Here is a 19,913-nt window from a genome sequence, read left to right on the forward strand (position 1 = left end):
CGTGGGGCCTGGGAGCCGCAAGCTGCGAGCGCCAGGGTAAGCGAGGATCCGCAGTTACTATGGCAACCGGCGACGCCGGGCGTTCCCAGGCAGCCCGCGGCGGAGCTGAGAACGCCAGCTGGCCCCCGGCTGCGAAGAAGACCCCCGCGGCATGAGGCGGGAAGAAGCGGTGGTGGTGAGCTTGGTGGCGATGCCGGAGGCGGGCCGAGACCAGGAGCAGCCTCGGCCGCCTGCCGGGCTGGGGTGCGGGGCGCGCGGGGAGCTCGGCGGTGGCGGCCCCCAGGAGTCTTGCAAACAGTGTGAGTTCCCCTCCGGTCGCGCACCGGGCGCGCAGGGACGTGGGGCGTGTCGAACGCGTGGAAGGGGAAGCGGGGGAACCGGAGTGAGACTCGCTGAAGGTGTTGGAGGGAAGGGACAGAGCTGCAGTTTTGGCAAAGGCAGAGGTGGTGATGGCGCTGGGGCAGAAAGCACCTGGTCCATTTCCCCAAAGCCGCCTTCACCAAAGGCTGCCTGAGCCCAGGTAGCCTCCAACCTGATAGGTAGTGGCATTGACCTGGAAGGTACTGGAAAAAAAAAAAAAAAGTGTGTGTATGTGTGCGTGTAATTATAAAAATCTAATATATAAATTTGAATTTATATATAATAAAATATAAAATGTATAAACATTTATAATATGCATAAATATATAAATTATATACACACACAGAGAGAAACATGTGGCTCATTTTTGCCAATTCCTTCATTTTACAGACCAGGAAACTGAGGTTTAGACTGGAGGAAATGAAGTGACTTGCTCACAGTGACTCAGTCAATGCGGGAGAAGTACTTAAAACGCTAAACCTCACCTGTCTTGGACTCTCAGTTCATCAGTTATTACTACCTGATACTTTTAGAATCTCAGAATGATGGGCCACATTTTAACACAAGGGTTTCCTTCCTTGCCCTGCCAAACACACAAACAATATTCAAGTGAGTAAAGGCAGTTCTGGTCCAGAGTCACAACCAACATGGCTGAAGCTGGAGTCTGCTCCAGGCCTCTGCGCTCATCCATATTGTTCCATGAATTTATATTTCACAGTCCCTTGTACTCTACAGGTTTTCAGGAAGTGCTAAGGAATGATGATGGGGAAAATAATAGGCCAATGAGGAATGCCCGCAGTTTCTGGCCCTTCTGCATCGCCTCCTTGATTGCCTCTCTAGAGACCAGCCTCAGGTTGTGTAGCCCGGCAGACCCCAGGAGGGAGGGTGTGGCTGAAGCGGCTCAGCCCCCCTGCCTCAGGGGGGCCACACAGCCTGCTCCCAGTACTCCTCATCAAGGAGCTGCAGAACCAGTGTCTCCTAGAGAAAGGGCCATTCCCCCATTCCTTTGATTATCAACAGCATGCAGAGGACTTACTCGGGGCAACTAAATCCAGTATATTTAAGTATTTGGTATATTTAAGTAAGTTCTTACTCCAACTTCAAATTCTGTCTGGGAATTTTCCCATTAAAGATGCTAGAAATGAAAGGTTCTTTAGTCCTCTGGAGTTCTGTAGGAGTAAAAGGTGGAATTAATCATTCACTCATCCATTCAACGAATACTGAATCCTTACTGCATGCCAGGCACTGGGCAAGTTGCGGAAAAGTGAGGATGAATTAAGGCATGTGTCCAAACTTTGAGGACCTCAGAAAGTCAGGGTCAGGGCATAGAGCACTCTTGCCTCAGCCTCCCAGAGAACCTCCTTTTAGGGCCTCAGCCTGAGTAGAGCCAGGCTATTCACACGCACATGAAGTACCCATTCGATTGTCAAATGTTTTCTGGGAAAGTCTCTGTCTCTCTGTAGCTTCTACTCCCTAATCATAGATCTGATCTGAAATATACACAGATGAAATATGGGCCTTTCCCAGTAAAACATCCTTGAATTTTATGAAGGTGGCTATTTGAACAGCCACCAAATCCTTCATAGACTTCAGGCTCATTTTTAAAATACTTTGTAGCACTCTCCCCATCCTGGCTAACCTCTTCCAACATTCTCCAGTTTATTAAACCACTGAATCCAGTATTCTAGGTATGATCAGGTTAGGGTAACATGCTGGGACTATAACCTCCCTTGATCTGAACGTTCTACTTCTATTAAATGGACCCAGAATCAATTAGCTGTTTTGGCAGGCACATTATATTATTAATAGATATAACAAATGCAGTCTATGACATCCTTAGTTTCTTTTTCCCCTGTTGTCCAATCGAAAACATTTGATCCAGGCTTTTTCTATCTTTTATTTATGCAGTTAATTTGTTTCATCCTAAATACAAGTCATTATATTTATCCCTATCAGTACCATTCTATGAATTTTAGCACTCCATTCCAAGTACAGAAGCAGCCCTTTGAGTCCTAAGTTTGCCATTCAGCAAGTTTGTGCCATTCTCACAATCGGTGAGTAGGCAGTTCCTCTCCATATCCAAATTAGCAAACTAGGTGGTACTTCCAACAGTTCCAAGGAGAGTCTCTGGAATGTCATTCAGCATCTTCGGCGTGGGTGTTCTGCCTCCTACAAATACACTTTATCAAATGCCTTGCTGAAATGCAGATGCATTGTGGCTATGACATCTTCCTAATCTAGCTAGTTTAGTAACTTGGGTTTGGGGGAGTCAGGTAGGCATGGCTTTTAATTTTTATGACTAGTTTTGTGATTTCTGAGAGTTACTTTCGCAACTATAAAATAGGAATAATTATACCTGCCCATAGAATGATTTTGAAAAAGAGAAATAATCTTTGTAGGATGCTAATAATATATGTATGGTAGCATTCAATAAATTACAGCAATTGTTATTAGCTCTTAACAAAAGAGAGCAGTTCAATCTGGAATAATATTGTTCTTAGTAGTCCTTAACACTTAGTGATCACTGTTCCTCATTATCTGTACTCAAAGCCACCTGTTGGCTAACCCACTCAAATGTTGAAGATCAACATCAAGCTGCTATGTTAGAGTTTGTAGAATTTTTTTTTCCTTCTTTCCTTCTCTCCTTCCTACTTCTCTCCCCCCTTCCTTCCTCCCTCCCTCCCTCCCTCCCTTCCTTCCTTCCTTCCTTCCTTTCTTCCTTCTTTCCTTCCTTCCTTCCTTCTTTCCTTCTTGGAGCGGGGAATATTTGCCTATACTAAGCTCTTTGCTACTCTAATTTTTCACAGTTCCTCAAAACCTTCAGTGATTTCCTCTGTAAATTCTTACAACAGCAGGGCTGAAATTCGTCAAGAGACTTGAACTTAGAGGAGGTGATCTCTTCTGTTCTACTGAACTGTTACAGGATTTTCTTCCTTCTTAACCATGTTTCTTAAACCCTTTTCTGCCTTAGAATCATGATTTAGCCAAAAAAGTTTAAACTAAAGTTAAGCTTGAGTAAAGCTAACCCCCACCTCGTGTTCATATGTCTCCTAACTTTTGGGAAACAAAAATGAGACGCAGAAAGTATCTAATTCTACCTTGTTTGTGTCTGAAGGTGTGTTTGAGTCTTCCTGACCAGGAGTGACCCAGGACCACAGCAGTGGTCTCTTACCCCCTTTGGGCTGGTCAGTACACAAGTCAAAGCTCTTCGCTTGCATTCTTTATTGGTTAGTCTGGGAAAGATGAGGCACCTGCCATTGTGAGTTTAAAGTCACATCTTAAATAGCTAAAGTATTGGGTTGGTTAGGTTTTCCATGGTTCCTTGCATTGAGCTTTTGAGTATTAAGACTAGAACTAACCACTGGTTCCCTGACATTCACAAGGCGGCATTGGCATTCATGCACAAGAATAGTCTTTGAGCTCCATCTAATTTAACAATGCTGAGTTCTACTTGGACACACATTTGGTCTATTATTACACCCGATTCTGCTCTAAGACTCTGATGAACTAAACAGAAAACATCCCTGCCCAGTGGTATTTATGGTCTGATAAGGAAGACATATATTCAACTAATAGTTACATAAATAATGGCATATAAAGCAAATGAGGCCATATACAAATTGCAATAAATGAAATGAAGGAAAAGAGGAGAGTCCTATGCTAAAAAAGTATCCAGGAACATTTGAGGATTGTAGAGTCGGGGAAAGCTTCCCCAGAGAACCGACCTTAAGCCTAGGATTGAAATTTGAGTAGAAGTTACCCAGGCAAAAATACTAGGAGAAAGGCAGTTCAGGCACGAAATAGAATGTACATAGGCTTTGATGTGGGAATGGACAGAAGGGCCACGATGAAGCCCAGAAAGCAAGAGAGAGGGGCTGACAGGAGAAACGGGGGTGACCATGTCAGGTAGCACAGAGCTCTGGGGGGTGAGCAGAAGAAATATTGCTAAGGCACTTAGAACAAATAAGCCAGGCCTCCACAATACCAGTGATGTCCTATAGGGCCAGGCTTAGAGACCAGGAAAAAGTCGTGTGTCCATAAGTGATTCACTACTACAATTCACGTTTACCTCTCAAAATGATGACTAAATAAGGCTGAGGTTGTTCTGTGTTATGTAGCTGGATTGTAGGCTCCATGGGCACATCTGTCTTATTCATTGCTTGTCCTCTGTCCCTAGCCCAGCACCTGGCACAGAGTAGGTCCTTAATAAGGATTTATCGAATAAATGAGTTTTCTTGAAGCAAATGAAGGAAACTCCGTATATTTCTTCCTAACACCTAAAACAGGTATCTGAAACTTACCACAAAAGTTCAGGAATTATGTGAAAGTGTAAAGTCCCAAAAGAACCAAAAAGGGATCTTTCCAAAATAGGGTGAATCATCTGCTGTTTGTATGGAGGGATGTGTCTTTTTAAGAAATCGTTATTCATGTAGGTATAATGGCTAGAAAGTTTGGCATAATTTATGATAAATAACCAATTTTATTAATGTCTTTATAGGGAAGAAATTCTTATATTCTGTCCCACATAAGAGAATTAAGGAAGTACTAGAAGAAGAACTTTATATTAAAAGAGATGAGTGCTGCATTAAAAATCCACCTGCAGGTAATCTCCATGACAAATGAAGTATACTTCTGAAATGAATATGAAATTACCTATTTAATGGTAGAATGATTATTTTATTTATTACAAAACCATGACTATCAAAAGAAAAATGGATACTTGGGAAATTCTTGAGCTAATTTTATAATTATTTTGCCTGTGTCCAAATAAGCTTATATTTACAAAAAGTAGCTATAGGTATCAGTATCTACATTGCTATCCCACGTTTTTGGTGGAGTTATTTCTATTCAATAAGAAGTAGAATTTTTTCCAAGAAAAGCACAGTAATATCTTCAATCTTTATCAATATAGGTGTCACCAGTAACAGTGGTTCCCAAAATTTGGATTTCATCAGAATTACCCGGGAACCTGTTAAAAGCAGATTGCTGGGAACCATCCCTAGAGTCACTGGCTCAGTAGTTCTTGGGAGGGGGGTCGGCAATTTGCATTTCTACCAAGTTCCCAGTTGGTGTTGAGGCTGATGGTCCAGGAACCCAAACTGAAGATCACTGACCCAGAAGAATCGAAGTCATTTAAATAGGTCAAATCATCCAAGGATTTTATTGTATTTACATGAAGTTTATGGGTTAAATGTCTGGGCATTGTTAGTTCATTTGAGACAAGATATGGTCTAGAAGCCCAGAATCCCTCACAGATTTTTTTCCATGCCTAGCATGGAGCCCAACATGGGGCTTGAACTCACAATGCTGAGACCAAGACCCAAGCTGAAGTCAAGAGTCAGATGCTTAACCAACTGAGCCACCCAGGCACCCCCCCTACAGATGTTATTTTGAAACTACTAGAGCCCCTCATTTTCATGATTCCTTCTCAATGATTACAAGGGGCACATTTCACGCTTTTCAAATCATCAGTTTTTTATTGCAAACCTCTTAGGCACCAGCATTCCTGAAGAAAGAAAAGAACTGTAACACGTGACTTCTGTACTCAGAGAACTTGACATTTCTGCAGAGGAGGAGCACTGTTGAATACCCAGCAGCTAGGGCTCAGATTCTCTAAGGATTCCTGAGAGCAGATGCTGCAGGCCTAGAAGTGCATTTTTTTTTCCCGACTCTGACGTATTTGCCCACTTTCCATTGCAAAACCAGCCACGCAAACGCATGGTAGGCCTTCTGTATTGCCCATTCTTACAAAAGGAGAGACCAGCAAAATGGCGAATTTTATTCAGACTGTGTCTGGAAGGAAAATATAGAGTTTATTTTGAACTCTGTGAACAGATGCAGAATGACCTACTGAATTGTGTCTCCGAACCCCAGCCTATACGTACTATTCCCCTAGTGGTTAGAAAAAAATTTAAGTCTTATACTATTCTATTCTGGGCTTACTTTCATTTATACACTTAAAAATTTATAATTTAGGGGTGCCTGGGTGGCTCAGTCGTTAAGCGTCTGCCTTCGGCTCAGTTCATGATCCCAGGGTCCTGGGATCGAGCCTCGCATCGGGCTCCCTGATCTGCAGGGAAGCCTGCTTCTCCCTCTCCTACTCCCCCTGCTTGTGTTCCCTCTCTCGCTGTCTCTCTCTCTGTTAAATAAATAAATAAAATATTAAAAAATAAATAAATAAATTATAAAAATTTATCATTTATATACCAATTAGATGATGTATTATTCTTATTGGATACGCTTGGTTGTTAGACAATCTAAGTGATTATAAAAATTGATTTTTCTAAGCAATCTTTTCAAATGTCCTTCCTATAAAATGGAAATGCTTGGCCTGCGTTTTCATAACATCCACCAGAGGTCACACAGAGGTGCTCTTTTAGCCTTGAAAATCCTTTAAAGCTGAGAGTAGATTCTGTAAGGTTAAGTTTTAAAGGGGCTTTACTTATGGAAAAAAAGCTACTATTTTTTTTTCTTTTTCTGTTCTTAAAAAAAATTTAAAAGGCTGAACGCCCCGTGTCCTTGGCCACAGCAGGGAGCTAGCACCTAGAGGGGGTGCCACGCCTCCTGCTTACTCTCAGGGCGTTGGCAGCTCTGGGCCAGCCACTGAATTTTCTATTGCAGGATTTTTGGTGACATGGTCCTTTAAATATATGATGGGAGCTGGGGCTTCTCTTTCTGGAGAACACAGCTTGTACAGACACGCAGAATTCTGCATAAAACTTTTAGGGACTTGTATGTCTCCGACGGCAGCTCTTCCTGGATGTTAAGTACCCTAGACCCAGTGTCTCCACTTCTCCACTTATTGTTTACTCCTCCACCCATTGCAAATAGGCTTTGGTTTCCATGAGCCCAGGCAAACTGTTCTTTTCCAGATGGTGAATGACCTTCCTGTTGAAGGTCAAATCCAATGATTTTGAAAGTCTAATACAATCCAGAAACTCATCAAACTCAACTTCTCTGTCGCATCTGACATAATTGTTTACTCCTTCCCTTTGAAAACACTTTGTCAATTTAGCCTCCAGGTCAGCATGCTCAAATCTCCTGGTTTTGCTGGTACGACTCCCTGTCGTCTTTGCTGGCTCTCCCTTCTCCTCACCTCTAAACTTTGGGGAGCTCAGTCACAGGCTCTTCTCTCCATCTATATTCACTCCCTGAGTGATCACATCTAGCCCTGTGTGCTGATGACTCCAAAATTTATATCCCTAGCCTCTGCTTTCCCCCTCAAATCTCAAAAGCCTACTTAACTTCCCACCTGGATGTCTACTAGGCCTCTCACACTGTACATGTCCAGAACAGAACTCTTATTCTATACTGCTCTTCAACAGCTCTTCCCCATCTCAGGAAATGACATCACTATTCACTATGCCAAACACCTAAAAGTCAAATCTTCAAACTTCATGTCCAGTCCCTCAGCTAATCCTGTCAAATCTGTGTTGGAAATACATCCTAAATCTCCCCAACTGCAACCTTGTCCAAGCCCCCATCATCTCGTACAAGCTCAGCAGTAGCATCCTCTAGCACCTTCTACTGCTGTCCCCACAGCCCATTTTCTGCACAGAACCCAAAGGGGTCTCTTACAACATAAGTCATTGTATACCACCTCCATGTTCAAAGCCCTCCGATGGCTCTTTGTGATTCTTAGTCTAGATTTCAGTCCCCTTGTATGGTCTGCTCACCTTTCTGAACTCAGTTCCTATACTTTCCCACCCCACTTTAGCCATACGGGTTTCCTTAATGTTCCTTAATGTCCTGGAACATGCCAAACCCATTTTCACCTCAGAACCTTTCTACTTCCCCTGTCTTTCTCCCTCTTCCTTCAAGTTTCAGCTCAAATGTCATCTTCTCAGAAGTAACCTCTCTACCAGATTAAAGTAGAAACTATCTAGTCTCCCAATTACTCTAATCTTTTATACCACTTTCTTCTTTCTGCCTTTTTTTAATCACTACTTCGAAATTATATATTTGTCTGTATACTTCGTTATTGACTATCTGTCTCACAAGAACATAAGCTACATGAGGACAGGGGCTTTATTTTGCTTACTATGAATCCTCATGAAAGCCATGTGATATAGGTATTAAGATTCCCATTTTATGGATGAGTAAACTGAGATTCTGAGAGGTTTCTACTGTCCAAGGTTATGCGTTAAGTAAGTGGCAAAACCAGATTCCAAACTCAGGTCTGATCCCAAATCCCATTGGCATTCTGTGCACTATAATGTTTCCAGTGACATATTATGACCAAGTCCCGTGGGTCCTGTTCTGCCCTTGGCTGGCTTGAGATTTCTGCACTACTTGACATAATTGATGGTTCTCCTTAAACTTTGCTTTTTCCTCAAATTCCTTGACACTAAATATCCTTGTTCTCTTCTTTGGATATTCCTTCTCATCCTCCATTGAGAACTTCTTGTCACTCACCTTCATCCCCAAATATTGATGCCTACCAGGGTGTTACCCACAGTCTTCTAATCTTGTTCCGTTGGCTCTCCCTGGATCATCTCAGCCATTCGCATTGTTTCTACCACTACCTCACTGTGATGTGTCTGTGTCTGAAGTCTGTGTGTCCAGGCTCAATTTCTCTTACTGGATGTCCTATAAGTACTCAAGATCAACATGTCCAAAATGAAACTCATACCTCTCCTCGACTTACTCCTTCCTATATATCACCCATCCAAATGCATGACATGGCATAATGGCCAACTTCAAAACCACAGAGCCATCCTTCATACCCACTCCAGATTACCATGTCTTGCATTTAATTAGGCTCTCAGGGGTATCTTAGTTTGGCTCAGGATCCCAAACGGTTGACCCCTATGCCAGGCTCATCTTGCAAACAAATAGACAAATTTATTTGTTCTGAATTATATTTTTTAAATATATGAATCAGTCGTCAACATTTAATAAATTAGGACTTTTTACATACGAATCTAGATTTCTAGATTATCTTGCGTGAAGAGGGAGGGGAGGAGGAGAAAGAACGATGTGACAGCCAAGTTGACATTCACACATGGCACAGGGACTGGAGTCGGCTTACGCTGCCCTAGCTGGTCTGCCCACGCTGTTACCCATCCACATGAAGGTCCCCATCCAGGTGGGGCATATCCCAAACTATTCATGTTCACACTTCCACTGCAGACTTCCTCCTCTCATGGTGGAAAGAGGAAAGAATGTGTTTCTCTGGTATCCATGTCTCCAACAAAAGTGGAAAAAGATAAAAGAAGTAGGAGAGCCAATTATTTCTTAGCCCTGGCCTGCTTTACTTATATTACCTGCCTGGCTTTTCTATATATATATTGATTTTGTGACTATAGATAAACAATATATACTATTTTTTCGATATACCCAAGTCTATCTAAATTCTAGGGACCCCAAGGTATAGGCATGTGTCCAAGCGTAAATTTACAGCAATGTATGCATTAACTGGATTTGTTTGAATTTTTAAACTCTCAAGTCCACATTCTCTCACAACAATCTGATGATGAAAATGAGATTTCAGTAAGTGTCCAGACTGGGTTTTTCCTCAACCATTGATAAAGCACCAAAACACTGGGCCCCGTAGCAAAGTATGGGTGAACTTACCGAAGAGCTTATGTCATCTATTAGGAGGGGGGATTTGTCTGAAGTTAAGCAACTGAAATCAAGCATGTTTTCTTTCTGACTGAGCTAATGAGGACAATCGTGGAAGTGCCCAGAAGCGGTGGACTTCAGTTCTTTCTGTGCTTTTCCCGTTTTCCTTTGGCTGAATGAAAGTGGTGTAAGATCAAAGTTGTCTTTTTCTTGGGTTGAATGAAGTAAGTCAAAAGTCTGAGATTCATTAATTAGCTTTTATGGACGTTTAACAGAGCAAACATAACATTTCTTCTGGGATATTTTTGTTTGGGGGGCAAATGGGGACTCAGGCAAAAGATCTGTTGGTCTTCTGGGACCTTCAGCTAAATGAGCTATCCTACCTGTTCGTGTGGTTGTATTGTGACAACAGTTAATAAGAGCTGTGAAGATATTGACATGGCCAAGGTGTTCTGAGCTGTTGTTACCCGATACTTGGGTCTAGGGAATGGCATCCATGGCCACAGGAAAAATGGGCTGCCAGGCCACTAAGCCCTCTCCTCTAGGATTTGGATTCCTCTTGGCTCCTGATAGAGAGATAGATGGGCTCAGTGAGAAGGACTGGAGGCTGGGGTGAGGGGTAGGGGTAGGTGGAGGGTGTCTCTCTCTATATATACACAATAATGGTGGTAATAATAATAGGTATTATTAATAATTAATACTACTATTATTAATTTTTTACAGTTCTTACAAATTATCTCTTTCAGTCCTTGCAATGACCCTGCACTCTTATAATTCCCATTTTGCAGATCTGGACGCTGAGGCTCAGGGAGTATGGTGACTTACCCTTTGTCACACAGCGCAATAGGCTTGTCAGAAGCTGACCTCCTTGCTCTTAGCTGTTGGGCTATCCAGTCTCTTTTGAAACATAAGCTTATGTTTTCTGGGAGGAAAGAAGATTTGAAATTGTATTGGGAGCAAATAGTATTCTCTTTAGTAAAAGAAAGGTTGTCACAATCTTTTCCAGGTTCTGCCTCAGTTTAGCTTCAAACTGGAGGTAGAACAGCCTTCAGAGGCTTTACACATTCCTATCAAGATAAGGACAGGGTCTGGGAGCTGCTCAAAAAGGTTCTCAACATCCCGACAAACAAATGCCATTTTCTGACCAAATCTTCCGTCAGATGAGAATGGGATTTGGGGCCACTTATGGAACTTTCTGGATAAGGAAGAATTTAGCTAACGTCATCGTTCACACATTCTTAGTGATTCCCTAAAGATTTTCCCCTCCTTACAACTTTTTAAAAAAAGAGGTAAGCTTGTGAGACATGCATTATCAGACTGTTGCTTTCCTTTTACCATTTATCTTAAAATTATTTCTACATTTCTAAGAACTTTTATAGAGGACTCTGTGGAAATTATGTTTTAATTTAATGTTTTCAAATTGCAAGGGCTTTTATATTTTTCTGGCTGAAAACTGCAGAGGTTCTAGTAATCATAAATTTTTTTTTTTTTTTAAGATTTTATTTATTTGCGAGAGAGAGAATGAGAGACAGAGAGCATGAGAGGGAGGAGGGTCAGAGGGAGAAGCAGACTCCCTGCCGAGCAGGGAGCCTGATGTGGGACTCGATCCCGGGACTCCGGGATCATGACCTGAGCCGAAGGCAGTCGCTTAACCAACTGAGCCACCCAGGCGCCCCCATAAAAATTTTGATTAATAAAATTTACTAGTTTTCTCTTACACAACATCGCCTTTTTCAATGAATTTCAAGTGTCCTGCCAAATCCATGACTTTGTGTCTATATGTCCCTGAATGCATAAAAACTTAATTTTGAATCTGGTTTATTTATTACATTTAGTACCAATTTAGAAAATGTAAAACATCACTCAACAAGCGTGGATATGTTTATTATTCATTAATTCATTCAACAAAAATATTTGGTGTACCTACAATATAAAGGGAATTTACTAGACACCAAAGGCATGTCAAGATAATTACAGAACGTAGAAGTCACCAAAGATAAATTTAAATGACTTAAATTTTTCTTCCTGTGCTCAAATCTCTGACCATGTTTACACAAAGGAAACACAGATGATAAAGCTCTAAACTGGCCTTTCAAGCTCTAATGTTCATTACTCAGAATCAGAGACAGCTGAAGGCAACAAAAGTATTTTTGAAGGGTGAGCTTACCTTCCCTGCAAGACCAGGCCAGGTCCCTCTGGCTAAAATTTCTAGCATAAGGGGCATCTGGGTGGCTCAGTCGTTAAGAGTGTGCCTTCGGCTCAGGTCATGATCCCAGGGTCCTGGGATAGAGCCCCACATCGGGCTCCCTGCTCCGGGGGAAGCCTGCTTCTCCCTCTCCCACTCCCCCTGCTTGTGTTCTCTCTCTCGCTGTCTCTCTCTGTCAAATAAATAAATAAAATCTTTAAAAAAAAAAAAAAAGAGGGTCAGGTCAGAGAGGTGATGAAGACATGAAGGGGATCATGACAAACTATCTACTCGGCTCTAGCTGATTATAGCCTTATAAAAATGCTGGCACACAGTGACCAGAGCTTCTGTTTCATAAAAGAAGTCAAAAGCCAAGATATCTGGGGTGCCTGGGTGGCTCAGTCGTTAAGCGTCTGCCTTCCGCTCAGGTCACCCCGTCCCAGGGTCCTGGGATCAAGCCCTGCATCGGGCTCCCTGCTCCGTGGGAAGCCTGCTTCTCCCTCCCCCACTCCCCCTGCTTGTGTTCCCTCTCTCGCTGTGTCTCTCTCTGTCAAATAAATAAAATCTTGGGGAAAAAAGTCTAGCATAAAATCATGGTTTAGTAACTTTACATTTCAGAATAAAAACACACCTAGAAAGGTCCCTGAGTAGAAGGGGTTGGGGGCAGAGAAGGGAAGAGAGAAGACTCTCCAGAAGATTCCGAGCTTCCAGAAGGGCTTTAATCCTTTCTCTGAGCTTTATACTTGTCCTGCCGCCCTTTGCAGGTTGTGTGCCAACACTGTGGCCTCCCTGGCTCTCCTCCCCTCTGTCTTCCTTCCTCCTGGAATGCGCATGCCCAGAGCAGAGGGCGTTGGATTTCTCTCTAAAGAAGGTGCTTCAAAGGACATTTGTGCTTCTTTCCAGACCTCTTTTTCTCCAGTTGAACATATCACCTCTGTAACTTCTTCTTTTTTTTTTTTTTTTAAAGATTTTACTTATTTATTTGAGAGAGAGAGAATGAGAGAGAGCACATGAGAAGGGGGAGGGTCAGAGGGAGAAGCAGACTCCCTGCTGAGCAGGGAGCCCGATGCGGGACTCCATCTTGGGACTCCAGGATCATGACCTGAGCCGAAGGCAGTCGCTTAACCAACTGAGCCACCCAGGCGCCCTCACCTCTGTAACTTCTTCACCCAAACATATCAAATCAAAGTAGCACTGTTTTTTTCCAGCAATCTCTATTCCTCAGTACAGTAAATACTTATACATAACTATATTTTGCTTTTATTTTTCTCATGCATTTCTGAGCATCTGCATTTACATTTAAGATATTTTCCCTATTAAGTTGTAAACTTCCAGATATTCCTGGATTCCAGATTGCATCTGAAAGAGCACAACTTGATTAGATTAGTATAATTTTTCTATTTAATTTAATGTGGTTTTTCTACATAGTTCTGCCTCCTGATGTCAAAATGTTTTCCGTTTGCCAGAACTTCTCTCAATGTGGAACAAATCTAAATCCATTTCCTTGGTTTCTTACTGGGTGTTGTACACAGGAGGCATTTAATAAATGTCGGTGGACTCCTAAATCTGAGAGTCTATTATCCAGGGGCTGAAGAGCAGCTCTTTACTGTCTCTAGACAGGATAGAAGAAGAGGAAACTGGCTGGAAGGGTGGGGAAAGATTTGGGTTAGATATAAGGAACAGCTTAAACTTTGTAAGGTCTTGACAGAAGGAGATTGTGGAGTCTTCCTTGAAGGTCTTTGAAGGAGGGGGAAGAAAGGAACTTTGCCAGATACCTTCAGCTAACTCCATTCAGGAGTGGGGAGGAAGAGGCAAATATCGACATTCCGCTTGGTGAGTCAGCTCATTGATTCTGCTTCCAGAAACAGAATCTGAGTCCATGCTTGGACAGGAAAATCATTGTCCCTATAAAAATAATAGTTACCGTTTATTGAATGCAAAGCACTTTAAATCCATTTCATCCAGATCCTATAATAATTCTTCAAGCTAGATATTATCCCCATTTCAAAGCTGAGGAAACAGAGACATGGTGGGTTCAGTAACTTGCTCAAAGCCATACAACTGGCAGGTGGTGAAGCGAAGACAAATCCAGATCCCTTCTGACCCGAAACACCATGCCCCTAACCACTACACGGTACAGAATCCTTTGGGGAGGAATCAGATGTTAGTGTGGATACCAGTAGGCGGCCTCAGATCTGTGGAGAATATTTGGGCATAATTTGCAGCTTCAGAAATGGTAAAAACAATGTATTTAACCTGAATAACCTTATTTGACTTGGGTCACAGTTTTCTACATGACAGATTTTCCCCAAAAGCTTGTTGACTGACTCTCAAGAGCTAAATAAGTGCTTTTAGGATATGGAGAATAATCCAGTGCAAATAAAATCACTAAAACAATACTTACTGGATGGCATCAGGACTTAAGACTACGATTTGCTTCGTATCAATGCAGAGACATCGCATCCCGAGTATTTGTCTCTGGTGTTTTCCAGTGAGCTTGTTGTTTTCATTCAAGGGGCAATTAAATAGCATCTAGTTCAGTCTTTTAGGTGATAGCTGAATGTATATGATGAATTAATATGGTAACTTTTGGTTATATTTTCTTTGGAAATATTTGTATTTCGAGGAATTAGAAACAGATAGGGCTGGCCGCATGAATTGTCTATATTAACTAATTTATTTCTGATCCTTTTGTGTTTTGTTATATATGTTTCTATACTGACTTTTCATCTATGTCTTCAGGGGCCAGCTAAATGATCTAATAGCACTGTAGAGGCTTAACTGCCTATGGAATAATCGAATGAATCAACTGAAATAAAAGATTAAACAAATGTTAAAGATCTTGGATGGTTTGATTAATCAAACAAAATCAACTTCCACCCAAATGACTGAAAAAATAATCACCCAGTAAATACTTCTAAAAGATGTTGCGCTGAAAAGGAACTCAGCTAATAATTGTCATCTTGCTTCTGAAAATATTGACAGTGGCCCTGGAAGGGATTTGGAGCATTAAAAGGAATCTCCCCGTGGGAGGCTTGAAGCCGGGACTGCTGAGCAGAAACAGTTTGCTGCCACAAGCCAAGTACTATTCGAGGCATGGAGGGCTGAGAAGTAAGATCCTGATACTCTTGACTTCTACTGAAAGCCCCGAGTGCGCCGATTAGCTCACAGCCCAGTGGTGTATGCTTTATTTCAAGTTCTCAATGCAATCTCCTTTTTTTTTTTTTTTTTTTTTAAAGATTTTATTTATTTATTTGAGAGCGAGAATGAGAGAGAGAGAGAGCATGAGAGGGGGAGGGTCAGAGGGAGAAGCAGACTCCCTGCGAAGCAGGGAGCCCGATGCGGGACTCGATCCTGGGACTCCAGGATCATGACCTGAGCTGAAGGCAGTCGCTTAACCAACTGAGCCACCCAGGCGCCCCTCCTTTTTTTTTTTTTAAGATTTTATTTATTTGAGAAAGAGAGAGAGCACAGAGGGAGAGGGCAAAGCAGACTCCCCACTGGGTGGAGAGCTGGACATGGGGCTCGATCCCAGGACCCTGGGATCATGACCTGAGCCGAAGGCAGAGGCTCTACCGAGTGAGCCACCCAGGCGCCCCAGGATGCAATCTTCTTTTGATTTGCTTCTCCCGAGTTACTTTTAGCTTAGCTACATTACCTCATTATAGAACTCAAACAGTTAACAGTTCAGCTGAGCAAATTCCCCCCGGATACAATAGAAGTTCATACTCTTGAGTTACCCTCCGGACTCTATACTTTTTATGCAGGAAGCCTTTCTGGCACACAGCCAGCCTGGGTGGGGAGGAATCTTGCACTGTCCCTTTTTTTCAGATCTTTGCTTACTGGTGGAAATGAGGAAACGGAGACGAGGGAATTAAGGAAGAGTCAGGCAACTACTTTGCCGGGCTCCCCGAGTTTCTCCCTAGTTGAGGTAAAAGGCCACCCAGCTGGGTCCGATGCACTGTTCCTCACAGACATAAAGGTTGGAACAAAATATTACTCATTCCTCACTGTCATAACCAGCGTCTGCCGGGAAATTGGTGGCAGGATGTGGAGAACGCAGGGGTCTTGGCATAGAAGCATAAGCAGTGTCCAGATACTCTAGGGACCTGAAATGGGGTATACAAATCCTAAAAGTAGCTCTACAATTGGGAGGTTACCCTAGAATGAGAAGAGAGAAGTGGGTAAATGCCAAGCTTGGATAATTTCACCCAAGAAATGACTCGTAATAGCAAATGCTATATGACACTTCTTATTCTAGATTCTTCATGTATAATGATCTCTTTAATCTTTACAAGAATCATGTGAAACAGGTACAATTCGTGTTATAGGTTAGGAAACTGAGGCACAGCAAGGTTGAATAATCTACTGAGAGCCACTCAGCTAGTGAAAGGACGTTCTGAGATCGGAACCCAGGCAGCCGGTCTCCAGCGGCTTTTAACCACTAGATATTATTGCCTCTATGAGCCAAACTGTGCCCAAGAGCTGGGGAGTCTGTTGAACCTGGAATGGGGTGAGAGCTCAGAAAAAGTGGCACAAAGGAGAAGGGCCTCCTGGGAGGCAGCCTCTAAGATCTGAATTCAGTAGGGAGAATATGTAGTTCCTAAGAGACTGAGTCTCATAGTCAAAGAAAGAAAAAAACCAAAACAAAACTTGTTACTAAAGGGGATTCATGTAGCAAAAAGGAACTAATATGGAGATTTGGGTTCTATAATAAAGTAGTAGTAGCCACCATTTACCATGTGCGGGGCACAACAGTGTTTTATGTAGCTATGTAATTCACATGATCGCATAAGATGAGAGTTTTAATCTCCATTTTCCCAGTGAGGAAACTGAGGCACAGAGACATTACATTACTCAAGATCCTGTGTCTAGGAGGCGGTGAGGCCAGAACTACAAACCTGTGTCCCTCTGACTTCTGAGACAATGCTCTTAACTTCCAGTAACTTCTAGTCCCTGGACAACAAGGGTGGAACCAGTGGGGGTGCTAGTTAAACCCGCACAAATGCCAGGGCTGAGGGAATGTGGGGTTGGAACCATCCTGGGAGACAACTACACTCAAAATCCACAAAGATAGCAGTGTCCTGAAGTGAGGGTTGATTCAACTCAAGTCTGGGCCTCTTGCCCATCGGGGGCTGTTTATTTCAACTTTCCACCCAATTTGTCAGGTTCTAATTATAGTGGATAAATTCATCATTCCAAGAAAACTCCCAAATCTATTTATTTTAAAAATGAATGTTTTCTAAATGCCGTATTGTAAGACTGGTTTGAAAAACAAATTACCTTCATGTGAAGATATAAAAGTCCAATAGATGACCCAATTCATCAGGCGGGGACGTATGATTTTAAAAAATGCGTGTCTGACTTTGACCATAATTGCATTATTTTCATCCATACAATTTAGGAGAGACTTGTTCATTGCTACCACTCATTTTTACTCATCCACACTACCTTCCTAGCAGCCTCCAGGCCTCTATCTACAGCCCATGTCAAGCACTTACAGTGATGATGTTATAAACTTTTTTTTTTGAGAGAGAGAGAGAGAGAGAACATATGTGTGCGAGCAGGAGTGGGAGGGTAAGGAGAGGGAGAGAGAGAATCTTAAGCAGGTTCTACACCCAGCCCAGGGCCAACACAGGGCTCGATCTCACAACCCTGAGATCACAACCTGAGCTGAAATCAAGAGTAGGATGCTTAACCAACTGAGCCACCCAGGTGCCCCAATAGTGATCATATTATAATATATAACTGCTATAGTTATATATCTCAGCTTCATTTCTGTAAGTTATCAGCTGCATTTTGCCATATCAACTCCTACCATCTGCTATACAAATCACAATGTGATCAATCTACATGAATCAGACATAATGAAGAATTAGACTTCTCATTATCAAAAAAGGTAGAAGCAAGGCACAGAAATATCATAGATGAACAATGTCCACAGATAATTTTAAAAAATTGATCAGCAGTAATTCATACACTATCAGAAACTCCAGGAAAGCATGAACTATGTCTCTTTCTACTAACACCATGCACTTAGCATGGTGCCTGGCACAGTAGGTACTTGATCCCTTTTTGTCACGAGAATGACCAATGAATGACAAACCAAGAAGTGTATGTTGGATGCTTACTGTATGTTCAGAATCATCTTGCTGCTAACCCACATAAATCTCTCCCTCCACAAAAGTATATGGTTTTCCCTATTTGAGTCTGCCAAATTAAACAGAATGTAAACAGTAGAGGGAACAGCGGTGGAACCTATTGATTTTAGTGTGTCAATCATGAAAAGTTGCATATATTGTATATACACCTTAGAACTGATGCTTTCAAAGACAGGTTTTCCATGGATTACGATATTTCCAGGAACTTCTCTCGTAAAGTATACTTCTGTTAGATAACTCAGCCGGTCCTCACTCACCTTTTTCCTGTTCACTTGAGCTTTTTTTCCTCTTTCTCATGAACAACATGGTCATTGTAGTTGTGACTCTTCCAACATTTAATACACATTATTTAAAATTGAAAATTAGAATCACAATCATCTAATTTTAGTTTAAAACACGTTGCTGTTAGAAACTGCGAAGCATCCGCTATCTTTATCATACTAACAAGTTTTATTCCTTTTCTTCTATCATTTCCTTCTTGTTCTGTGGCATATAACAACTAAAGTTGTCTAGCCCAGTACTTCTGAAGCTTTAATGTGTCTACAAATGATATGGGTATCTTACTAAGATTTAGATTCTGATACAGTAGGTCTGGGGTGGGGTCCAGGATTCTGCGTTTCTTTCTTCCCTTCCTTTTTTTTTTTTTTTTTTTAAGCTTTATTTATTCATTTGAGAGAGCGCATGCACACGCACATGCACACAAGTGGGGGAAAGGTCAGAGGGTAAGGGGGAGAGAGAATCTCAAGCAGACTCCCACTGAGCATGGAGCCCGACACAGGGCTTGATCTCACAACCCATGAGATCAGGACCTGAGCTGAAATCAAGAGTTGGATGCTTAACCAGCGGAGCCACCCAGGGGTCCCTGGGATTCTGCATTTCTAACCAGCTCCCAGGTGATGCCAACACGACTAGTCTGTACACTGTACTCTGAGCAATGCGGGTCTGGAAGACTGAGCAGTGGGTTCGTTAGTTACCTGGATCACATGGGTGTGGCTTTTATATTCTGCTCTACCAAATGAAATACTGTTGGGAATATTAAATCAAATTTAGATTGAAATGGGGTTGGGATTAAAGAGCATTTCCCCAAAGTAAAAACTTACTGATTTGTTCACTATTTTCTTTTTCTTTTTTTTTTTTTTAAAGATTTTATTTATTTATTTGAGAGAGAGAATGAGATAGAGAGCATGAGAGGGGGGAGGGTCAGAGAGAGAAGCAGACTCCCCGCTGATCAGGGAGCCCGACGTGGGACTCGATCCCGGGACTCCAGGATCATGACCTGAGCCGAAGGCAGTCGCTTAGCCAACTGAGCCACCCAGGCGCCCTGTTCACTATTTTCTTTACCGTAGGATAAGATGAATACATTTTGCCACTGAGAAGAAACTTCCTCCTCCTGATGTCTGAAAAACAGAGAATCCAAGCTTGTTTCACAGTTTAAGATGTATAAAAAAATGCATATTCTTATTATTGGTATTAATTCCTATCTGTAAATTAATCCAAGGCAATGAAGGACTATTGGTAAAGTTTGCTAAGCACCTGGAAACAATGAAGAAGAATATTATACTTATTTTTAGTTGGCACATTTGAAATACATTGGTTTCTAATTAGCTTATTTTATTAAATATGTGAAACATGGTAAAAACAAA

The 19,913-nt window shown here is 42.0% G+C and overlaps 1 protein-coding gene across 1 annotated transcript; it reads left to right on the forward strand.

The window, feature by feature from the left end:
* The first annotated feature begins 151 nt into the window (after positions 1–151).
* On the forward strand, positions 152–19,913 carry C11H11orf97 (chromosome 11 C11orf97 homolog). Its single transcript, XM_021679076.1, has 4 exons — positions 152–299; positions 4,859–4,963; positions 15,095–15,220; positions 19,617–19,913. The coding sequence occupies exons 1-4, from the start codon at positions 152–154 to the stop codon at positions 19,619–19,621; spliced, it is 384 nt and encodes a 127-aa protein (XP_021534751.1). The 3' UTR covers positions 19,622–19,913.

Source organism: Neomonachus schauinslandi, chromosome 11 (assembly GCF_002201575.2).
Source record: "Neomonachus schauinslandi chromosome 11, ASM220157v2, whole genome shotgun sequence".
In the NCBI taxonomy this organism is placed as follows: Eukaryota; Metazoa; Chordata; class Mammalia; order Carnivora; family Phocidae; genus Neomonachus; species Neomonachus schauinslandi.